Raw genomic sequence first — 11,612 nt, forward strand, 5'->3', positions numbered from 1 at the left:
CCCTAATTTGGATTAGAGAGGAAAATTTTTTAAAAAGAATATAATATGGAGAAGGTAGGAAAACAATGACAATTGAAATGTATTATGTTTTCCAGATGAATTTTGTTCTCAAACTCTAGAGGATCTCTGTTCTAATACTAATCTTTGAGAAAAATGGAAGAATATGTAGTTAATGTTCAGGGATTTCTACTGTATTCTTCGGTTAACTATTCTAGGGCAAATGTGGTCCATTAGAAATCTGTAAATTCTGCAAGGATAGTTGTGCCTAGCTTATTTATCATTTTATCTCTGACATCTAACACAAGACCTTAGATATACTTGCACTTAATTCATATATGTTATGTAATGTTTGAAGAAATTAGTGAGTTGTGAAGATAATCATTTGGAGAGCTGCCTAGTGCCTGTACCAACAGAGAATCTTTCTGGTTGGAGAATAGGATAAAAGAGTTGTGAAATGACAAACCATTTCAGGAACAATAATAATTTAAACCTTAAAATCTTCCAAAGCATTCTCGATTGAAGGAGTGCTGATATCAAATTCAATTCCTCCATGAATGTGAAAATACTCATCCTCTTTGTAGTGAAAATTCTGGCATTTAAAATCTCGTCCATAAATAAATGGAGGCAATTCTCGCTCTGTCTTGACCTTGTCATCTCCAAAAATGAAAACAAATTTTTGTTTAAAAATTGAATAACAGCATATAGGCAATCATATTTTTGAGGTCTAAATTCTCTTTCTCATAAAGTGAAAAAATTCTATGTGAAATGGAAATCTTGGCAATTACATTCTATTTATTCATGCTCTTAATGTATATTTTAAATATTAAAATATATTTATATCATACATTTTGGTCTTTTTTGTAGTTTCATTGTACAGACATTTCAAAAGAATAATCAAAACATTATTTTACTTATTGATTACTATATATGAGCTCAAGACTAATATTTTACCCCCAATTATCAGAAAAGATTTGAAACTCTGTGCCGTGGAGAATCTTTAAATAAATAAAAGTTACCTGAGCTAGTTAAGGAAAAGAGAGATACTATAAAGAAAAAGGTGGGTATCTCTCACATGACAAAAATAATCAGCCCATTTTTCTGGAAAGCAATGAAGCTACACATATAAAATTTACTTTGAAAAATCATTTTCTAAAATCCTGGCAAGGATTAGGTTTATTCAATATTTTGACTTGTTAGCAGAATATAGTTTCATCAATATAAGGTATATAATGTATTTTGAGAAATGCAAAAGGTCTAGAAAAGTACAAAGAAAAATATAGGGCTTCCCTGGTGGTGCGGTGGCTGAGAGTCCGCCTGCCGATGCAGGGGATGCAGGTTCGTGCCACGGTCTGGGAAGATCCCACATGCCGCGGAGCGGCTGAGCCCGTGAGCCATGGCCGCTGAGCCTGCGCGTCCAGAGCCTGTGCTCCGCAACGGGAGAGGCCACAAGAGTGAGAGGCCCGCGTACCGCAAAAAAAAAAAAAAAAAAAAAAAAAAGAAAAATATAACACCTTAATCTCACCACCTAGAAATTAATTATTAATATTTAGTCGTATTTGTTTCCAATAATTTAAATAATAAGACATTACAGATATAGCTAACATCCTCTTTAAGCATATCAGTTCCATACACATGACATTCTCCCCACCCCCATCCTGGACAAGCTGTCATGAGTCCATTTTTAAATAGTTTACAGATATGGATTATAATCTTCACTATCATAATTCTCATGATACAAATTTTCATTAAGTGACTTGTAAAATTTCTACTGAAAATTTGCCATCTGAATAGAAAGCCCACTATAATAAGCCTACAAGTTTGAGCACCAGTGAAAATACACAAATTGTGTGCTAATCTGGGTGGGAAGAATAGTCTGCTCTGCATTCCTGTCAAATTCCATGTAAACATGGTCCTATTTTAGCTCTCTATTCTCCTACGTTTGTCTATTTCTTTGTTATAATACCAATATATTACTAAAGTTTTTATATGTTTTCATCTTTTTTTCAGAAATGTAAGAGCATTCATGACCTTTTACTGCTCCATATTAATCTCAGAATCAATTTGTAAACTTTCATGAAAAACACAATAGGGATGTTGAGTAGAAGTGCACTGAACTTATAATTTGAATGAGATATAATATAGTGTTGTCCCATTGTGAACATAGCATATTTCCCTATTTTCTCAGAACTCATTTTACGTCTTTCAACAGTCCTTATAATTGATATAAATATATACCATGTACTGTGTGAATATACCAAGTATTTTTAATTACTTTGGAGACATTGCATTTTGCTTTTTATTTTTAACAGGCTACAGCTTGGTTACGTGCTTGGACCCACATACTAGAAACAAAATTGAATTTACATATAAGTTCAATATATAGCTATATTTTATATATAATTTTTGGTGATACTCTTACCTGAAAAAGGCTGAAGTAGACTACTTAAATATGGAACTTTCATCTTCTTTTTTAAACTCAGTAGAAATGGAGTCAGAAAACATATTAATTTTAGGTATCCTATCCCTTTCCTGATTTCTTTTTTCTTCTCAAAGTGTTTTTGAATAATCTTTTTTTGAAGATATAACCTTTGCTGTAATCTCTGGTAGGTACAAATGTCAAGATAATCCTGATTATATCTTACAGCATTAGTAAGCCAATAGGCTGTTTCAAATATAAAAACATTTTCACACTGTTGAACTTGTGTGGTACTGAATGTCAACTTTAGTAGAATATTTTCAGCATATTTCATAAATACAGCTTTTTCTTCAGGGCTATTGGGATTATATGTTGGATCTTCATTCATGTCTTCATCATAGATGCCATCAAAGTCTGGATCCTTTGTAATATCTATCAAACCTTCACAGTAAAAAAGAAAGATTTTAGATTGTGAAAATTTCTTACTTGGTCTCTGGATAAACAGAGTAGATTGAAGACAGGGTTTCATCTTGAAATTCTACCAAAATGACAGCAAAGGGATAATGAAATGCCGGTAAAATTGTCAAAGAATAAAAGCAGATAGATATGTGGTAACTAAGTGGAGTAAAGAAAGATGGAAGCTTGTGGAATTAAAAAGAATTGATTTTCATTCTCCTTGGAGAAATGCAACACCATGAAAACATAATAACATAAGTCCCATCTTTAATCAAAGAAAATATGGAAGAACAACAAGAAATGTGATCTTCCTTTAAGCAGAGAACCAGCTTCTTACTTGGGCATAAAGTATATTTGCTTTTTCAGGTCCTATATTACATATTTCTTCTTTTTGATGATAACAGAAGCTAAACATATACAATAAATAACTTTCCTACCAACTAATCATGATGAAACAAGAATTGAAACTTGATTTTACTCTATATTATGAATGACAATTTTTATATTACATTTTCTTCCCAATTATGATGAAATTAAATTGTTTCTTGTTGTCAAATTGTCTTTTTTAAGATATTTACAACCTTAATCAAAACTTGAGAAAACGGCTTAGAACCGTAAAATAAGACTTCATAGAAAATGTGGAGCTTGTAACATACGTGCCTTGAAGTGTAAATAATTCATCAATGTGCCTCCCCCCCTTTCTTTTTCCTTTTTTTCTTCCTCAAATCTACATATTAAAAGAGCCAGAATACTCTTGGATTTTTAAGATGGCCACTATGATTCATCTCCCTTTTGCAAAAGAGTTAGTAAGATAAATTATTGAGATTAAAAAGAAATTAAGCATTTCTGACAGTTAAAATAGATCTAAACACAAGCTAGAGCACTGTTGATTCCTCTAAAACTTTGTGGCTTGAGTGGATGGGAGCCAAAATGCAGCAAGTCAATTCTCAGCCCAGAAGGGCAGAAAGGCTGAAAAACTAGAAGGGAATGGGGAGCTCCACAGACCATTCCCCTCCTCTGGCGCCAGACTCATTGCCCCCTCCAAGCAGGATATAGGAGGAAACAGACCAATCAAAGAGAAGAGACCTACAAATACGGCATTTGGGGAAAGTCTCCCCAGTGAAACAGCAAGGTTTCCTCCTAATCACTCTACAGTGTGGTGTACTAGTCAAGCAAGTGGGCTCCTGCCTCACCCCTCAACCAGGATGGAACAAACAGCAGGGATCACCAGACTGGTGAGGAAGGCCTGTCAGGTGAAAGACCGAGACTGGCAGGGGGAGGGAGGCGGAGTAGGGGCAGAGGAAGGATGGAGAATGGGAGAATGGATTTTGAAGAGCAGTAAAGTGCCTAGAGAAAATAATCGACCAGCTCAGAAGGGAGTAGGAGGGTGAAAGTGTGGAGAGAGACATCTCTAAGGAGAAAATGGAACTGCTGCACCACCTGATATTTCACTTCACTGAGAGGAGCTCGATATTTCTGTTCAAAAGTTTGGGGCTGAATTGACATGTACAATGGAAAACTAAGCGAATTTCTTAAAGAATGCACAATTGTTCATGTCACAAAAAATTAGAAGTTATTAATGAAATGTGATCATAGCATGTTATGCGAATCAGCTGGGAAGATATGTACAAAGTCATTATGAAGTAAAAAAACGAGAGAGGACTTAACTAAAAATTGGATATAACTACATTTGGAAGGCGGGGGGCGGGAAGGGGAGAAATACAAGATTCCGTCGTTTTAACCTCTATGCTAATTTCTTTTAATATTCTCTCCTGCCCTGGTTTTGCTCCTAACTCCAGATTCTTTCTCTATGCCTAATACATATCTTTACTTGAATGTCCTAGAGGCACTCCCGAACAAATTCCACCTTTCCTCTCCCCCAAATCTGCTTTTCTTTCATTCCCTATCACAGTTAAAAGCACTATTTATCTATCAGTCCCTCAAACTAAAAACCCGAGTTTCCTTCAATTCCTTTTCTCTTACACTCTGTCTGTTAACCATTTAATTTCTACATGTATTGAAATTTACTACGTGCCAAGCACTGTAGATGTGATGAGAATTTAAAGACAAAAAAGGCATACTTTTCTGTGCTCTCAAGCTCTCAAGCACAGAAAATCTATTAAGGAAGACAGAGATGAAACCAATAATTTCAATAAAAAATGGTACAATGTGTACAGAATAGAGGAGGCTGTGTCTGAATCAGGTCTCAAAAAATGAGTAGCAATAACCTGGGGAAGAATGCAGAAGAGTGGGGTGAGAGAGAAGGGCATTCCAGATAAAGGACAAGGAATGAGCAGAGGCATAAAAAAATAACCATTTCAGTTTACCAGCTTTTGGTTTTAAATAAGGTCATCAGGTCAAGGGACCTGCCCTAATGAGTACCTCTTCTCAGCAAACTGGATAATATGACTAGATTTTTGGAGTGCTCTATTCTCCACTGCTGTTGCTGCCATTTTTTAAAGGTGGTGTTTTTTGGTGGTTTTATACAGTGCAAAAGGTATTAAAGAGGTGAAGTTTAACTTGGCCTCAGTGATTCCCAGCAGTCTTCCCTCCCCCAAAATTAGTTGGCCTCCCACAGAGTTCCTCGGAAATTCACTGTAGCACAGTGTTTAAGGCAATCACATGGTCAGTTGCAAGGTTTGAACCCAGTCTCGAAGTCAAGAGAGGAGGTGCTGTTTCCCCAAACGTGAAAGATGAAATAGCAAGTCTCGCCACTGTCTTGCCACCATACAGCGGCAACTAGAAGGACTAAGCTGAGAGCACAGGGTTAGAGCCAAATTTCCATAAGTCATACTCTATATCAGACACCTTGTGTTCCCTACCTCACTTCCTCCCAGACAGTATTTTTCACTCTAGCTGTCATTGCATGGACCAGCTCCACACAGATGTAACCTGACTGCACCACGTGGCCCTTACTTTTGCCCTGGGGTTTCTCTGCCACTGCTGTGTTGGACTCCTGACGGAACCCATTCCACCATTCTGTTGGATGAACAAATCTGCATGAGGGAGTTAACTCTCATGGAACCTGTGACTAATTGGAGAGAAGTCAGGGAAAACATGCTCTCCTCTTCCATCCCTCGGGCTGACAATCCTGAAGCGTATTCTGTGACTCCCCAGAGAGTCCCAGCAAAACCGTCCCTAATTATTCACGTGATGAAAGCTCAACAGCCTTATCCTTGGATTGATGACTCCTCCTTTTCTATTCACTTTTCCTGTCCCTCACTCCTGTTCCTTGGAGTCATTTCACATAAACTACTCTGACTTAAGCCCTCATTTCAGGCCCTAATTTGGGGGGTAACCTAGGCTAATACACTTTGCACTTGTATGCTGGTGTCTGACCCTGTATATCCTTAAGCATGCAGCATAAAAGCCCCACCTTCTAAGAGTCCAGGTCCCTTCCCCGGAATCTGATGCTTGGCCCTGCAGGATTTCATAGTGATGCTCCAGATGTGGTGCATGATGGGGCTGTACCTGTACCTATTCCTGCTGCTGCCTCTGGGAGTTTCCCCCTGAAAACCCTGCTGAAGCACACCTCGAGTGTGTGCTGCTTGGTCATTTACAATTGTTTGCACTATACCTTTGTTACAGTGCCTGAAGCATATTGATGCTGCTGGTTCTTCAGCAGACTCCTGAAGTGTGGTGGAGGGAGAAAAAAATCTCTATCCCCATATGATGCTCTTCTTTGATTGTCCGGCAACCAGTATTACAAAGCGCTTTAGTGTAACATACACAGCACTTTCCCCAAGGCACATGGTGGTAGTGACTGGCTCTGAAAGGTTTCCAGCCTCATTCATATTCAGCGAAAAAGGGATTATAGACAGAGAGAGCAGCCAGAAGGCAGTTGCAGTATGTAAGGCTAGAGAAAAGAGTGTTCTGTATCAGGGTGTTGTAGTTGAGATAAAGCAAAGTGGATGATTTTGAGATATTTTAGGGGTAGAATCATAATAGTCAAGACATGAATTCCCATCCAGAAAAGGAGAATTAAGTCGAAAAATCATAATAGTCAAGACATGTATTCCCATCCAGAAAAGGAGAATTAAGTCGAAATGTCTGGGACCGATATTTAGTTACGTATCAATATGGCCACATTGTTAAAATATTGAAATCTTCCATATTGTGTGGTAAATTAAATTGCTATAGCCCTGAGCCCTCTGAATGCCTCCCTTCCCTGGGATAGCCTAGAAAGCTCCATGATCCAGCAAAGGGTACATATGCCAAGCAGGAGGTCTCTGAGATCCTGTTCCAGCATTATTGCTAATGTCTGTTCTGATTGGTCAGTGCTCATGCTGTGCTGGTGGTTAATTCTTTTGAATGTCACCCCTGAAAACGTACGCCATGGAAGACAGATAACTTTAGTCTCTGGGTGCTCCTCAACTCCACCTACAGCTTGATTCGAATGTTCCTATGTGTCTCTGATCTCCTCAACCAGGAGCACCACTGTGAGGCACCACTCATAGAGGGTGGCCTCAGATATGATAGACAGCTAGATTCAATAGACCAGATGTTGGGCCACGAAGTTGCTTGATATAACTGATTTTTATCATCAACTAAGTAGGAGCCCTTTGTCCATATATACAAAACAGGACACGTGCTCCCTCCTGCCCTGGCCATCTCTCTTCTTAGTATTGATACTCTCACTGGATGATCCAAAGGCTCTAGTGACTTTAACATATGAATGACTGAATCCTCAACGTGCACCTCTAACACGGATTACTCTCCGGAATTTGACTTGTATAATGGAGTTTCCACCTAGATATCTGGATCTAAAAAGGGCTCATTGTTTCTTTACCAGTCAGTCTGTCAGCTCTGGCTTTTGCTTTGCTTGACACATGCCAGATTGGAATGATGGTTCATTAGTTCCACCTCCTTTCTGATGAGAGTCTCAAAGTAATCTTTGTAAAAAGGGAGGAAAAGCAAACACAATTTTTGTCAGGACTGTCAAAGCTCTAACGTTAAAACCCACCATCCAATCGTGCTGATCCTTAACCTCCATGGAGCTCAGATCTTCACAAAGCTCCTGGCATCATCTCAATCAAGAAGGGCAAACGGTGTAGCTTAGTTTATAGACACATCTTGGCCAATGCAAGTAGGCAGAAACATTATCTGGCTTGTGCCATATTCCCTACTGTCTTCCAGTGAGTGGTGAATATAGATTACTAGACAACTTCCAGGATAGAAGAGTCATCAACTACTCTATCATCTTTGACATCAAAATGACACCTTAATTTAGATACATTTTATTTATGTGAGCTCAACTAGCCTTGGAGGTCCTAAACTACCAGAAATGATAGCACTTCTGGTTGAACGCTAACAAATGTTTTTAAGACTTTGACCATGCCATATTCTCTTCAACAATGTATCTGCATGTGCCAAAGTATCAGTACCCTTTAAGAGGAACTACCAGACCGGTCAAGGAAATGCAGACATTAATGGAACTTACTAGACATTACTGGCAGCATTTTGCATTACTTCACCCTAATCACCCCAAGGACCTGAACAACAACAAGAGATTTTTCAGTTCCAGCTACAGCTATAATCTTTCAGAAGCCAGTGATCCTCCAATCGTAGGTACTCTGCACCTATCCAGTGACATTTGTTGATTCCACCAACATCACAGACTAATTCTCACCCAGAGGGGTAGAATTTCTGCCTATACTCAATACTCTTGGAGTCTGCTCTCAACAGAAGTTGATTACCTTGCATAGAAATGAGAGCTATTAGCTATCTAAACTGTCTTTGAGACACAGAGATACCATCTCCAAGAGATGGTACTGCTTGCTGGTACACACAAAAGCTACAGAGCCTGAAACACATCCCATAGCAGGTGAGTCAGGCTGCCTCAGTGTCATCAAGCAAATCTTACTCCCAAGCATTTGAACTTCACAGAAGTCTAACCACAGATAATAGTAAATAGCAAATGAACACTTCTAAGCAAGGTCCTAACCTAACAGGTCCTAACCAAGCTTCAGAAGGTGACATTGAAAAAAATTAATTATTAATTATTGAAAAGATAGATTCTTTGTAATTCAGAAAAACCTCTTTCAAGAAACATGGCTAAATACATAAAGCTGAGTCACAGATAAATTACTTTTAAATTTTAAAAAAAGGCTTCTAATAAAAATAAAACAAATTAAATTCTCTTACCTGCTGAACTAAACTCTGCAAAGATATCTCTATTTGTTTGAGGCTTCCCATCTGGATCAATGTCCATGATGGTACGCCACAACTCAGAGAATCTAGCTCGTTTTTCTTTGGGCATATATATTCCATGCCATAGTGCTTTCAACATGTAGTCAATATTGATCAGAATTTGCCCAATTCTGGTATCATAATAAGCTGGAGGTAATTGACAAGAAGAACTCTGATCATAATTAGCTTCTAAACTGATTGAAGGAATTTGATTTAAGCAATAAATTCCAACAGCCAATTCCCTTATGATTTGATGGACTTCTCTATAGTCTAAGAGGGCAGTAGGGTCTACAGGAGTCAGTAGGATTGCAGTGGAGAAGGCTACATTATTTATTTGACTCATAATTCCACACGGGATGTCTAGTTGAGAGTGGACATCTTCTTTGGCAGACAACCAGCTAACTAGTGCAGTAGTCAGCAACTCTTGTACTTCACTCCGATCATATTTTTCAAAAAAAGCAGAAGCATTTCTCTGTACTGCTAAATTCTCCAGGTAAGTTTCTTCATCTTGAATTTGATCAAATCTAGGTGCTCCTTTTTTGGGCAATCTTAACATTTCTAATTAATTCTAGTGTGTCCTTTTTGAAGTTTCTGCAATGAATAAAAAGGAAAAGCAATAAAATTTACCATAGTAATGAAGCTGAATTTCTCAAGAAATAAATCTGTACCTTTCATCTTTATCATGTTGTTTCATGGTCAACCACTATATTTTTTCAATTAAAAATTCTTTTTCAATTAAAAATTAAAAAAAAATTTTTTCAATTAAAAAAATTTTTTTAAATGACATACACTATATTTGTTTCAGGGGTACAACATAATAATTTGATATATGTATATATTTTGAAACGATCACCATAATAAATGTAGTTAACATCATCACCATACATAGTTACAGAATTTTTTTTGTGATGAGAACTTTCAAGATTTTATTATCAACTATAGTTGCCATGCTATACATCACATCCCCAAGACTTACTTATTTTATAACTGAAGTTTGTACCTTTTGACCCCCTTCACCCATTTTGCCCACCTCACCCCCTGCCTCTGGCAATCACCAATCTGTTCTTTTATCTATGCTTGGGTTTTTCCTTTTTTTGGTGATTTTCCATAACCACTATTTATTGAGCATCTACTATTTGCCCAGCTCTTTATATACAATATTTATTTCATTTAATTGGCCCCTCTGTATAGTGGTTCTCAAAATCTAGCCTGTGTTGAAATCACCTGCGGCTTGTTACGACAGACTGCTGGATCCTACCCTAGAGTTTCCGATCCAGTTGGTTGCAGTGGAGCCAGAGAATTTCCGTTTCTGAAAAAGTTAGATGCTGCTCGGCGAGATAGGCGCTGGGAGCCCCACTTTATAGACGCAGAAACGAGACTAGGAAGGTTACAGTATAGGCCTGAGGTTTCACACCTTCAGAATCAGAACCATCCCAGGTCTGTCCATCCTCAAGTTCAAGACCTATGCCCACTGGACACGGGAAAAGGGAAGGGACAAGGAAAGGGAAGAAACCAACTCTGAGATTATGGTTTGCTTGTCCAGGAGAGGGGAGCTGTGTCCACGCCGGTCCTTGGAGTATTCCGGGGGCCGAGGACAATGGTTGTTTTGAATGACCGGTCTCTCGTTGGTCCCGAAGCCAACGTCAGGAGCCCCGCGTGGGCGAGGGCGAGGGTAGCCGCTGCAGGGAGGGCTGGGAGGGGCTCTCCTAAGCCGAGGGCCTGGGGAGACCTGCTAGCCCCACGCGGCCTCCAGGCTCTGCTGGGAGCCCGGGCCTTTGCTGAAGTCCCGCCGCTCCGGCGCGGGCCGAAGCCGTTGGTACCCGGGGCCTGGGACGGCAGGGTCGCGCCGCGAGGGGGCGCACCTGTGCTTCCGAGGGCGGGGCCTCCCGCCGGTGCCAGGGACGCTCGCCGAGGCTTAGATTCCTCCAAGGCAGATGCCCCACTCCGCCCCCACCCCTCCCCTTTAGAACTCAGTCGGGACTGCGGCTCTGCGAACCGTGCATCTCTGTCATTTCCTACTTTCACTATTTGTCTACGAGAAAGCACAGAAACAGAGCGGCGGAGGAGAGGGCCCCAGGCTCTGATGTAGTCCTGAGGTAGAATCCCACCTCCATCATCAGTTACCCAACAAACATTTATGGAACGCTTGTTATAAGCCAGGCACTGGGGGACGCTGGAAAAGGGCAGCTGTAAAATCCCAAGGAGCTTACAGTTACGCAATCATACAGCTGCATTTAAACAGTACCATAATGTAAGATGTAATGACAGCACATGAAGGAAAGCTAACCTTCAAGGGAAAGGCTGCCCTGAGGAAGTGATCTTTTAAGCTGAGCCTGAAGGATGAGAAAGAGCTATCCAAGCAGAGTTGGAGAAGGAGCTTTCCAGGCATAGCGAACAACAGGTGATGAAGAACTGAGCTGAGGAGAAGCTGAAATTTTTGAGAAACTGAACAAAACTGCATAGAGAACTTAAGAGATGTGGGCACAAAAATAGGATGAGGAGGTAGGTGAGGGCCAGACTATGCAGGCTGCTGAGTTAAAGATTTTGAACT

The 11,612-nt window shown here is 39.6% G+C and overlaps 1 protein-coding gene across 1 annotated transcript in view; it reads right to left on the bottom strand.

Annotated features, from left to right (window-relative positions):
• Positions 1 to 11,612, bottom strand: part of ANKAR (ankyrin and armadillo repeat containing) — an 88,215-nt gene that overhangs the window by 71,805 nt on the left and 4,798 nt on the right. The window contains exons 2-4 of the mRNA XM_032638425.1: positions 9,017 to 9,652; positions 2,420 to 2,857; positions 491 to 654 (exon numbers count right to left, since the gene is read on the bottom strand). Of these exons, the coding sequence (XP_032494316.1) occupies positions 491 to 654; positions 2,420 to 2,857; positions 9,017 to 9,617 (1,203 nt within the window). The 5' untranslated portion in view covers positions 9,618 to 9,652. The remainder of the gene's footprint in view (positions 1 to 490; positions 655 to 2,419; positions 2,858 to 9,016; positions 9,653 to 11,612) is intronic.

The sequence above is a fragment of the Phocoena sinus genome, chromosome 7 (genome assembly GCF_008692025.1).
Source record: "Phocoena sinus isolate mPhoSin1 chromosome 7, mPhoSin1.pri, whole genome shotgun sequence".
NCBI classification, from domain to species: domain Eukaryota; kingdom Metazoa; phylum Chordata; class Mammalia; order Artiodactyla; family Phocoenidae; genus Phocoena; species Phocoena sinus.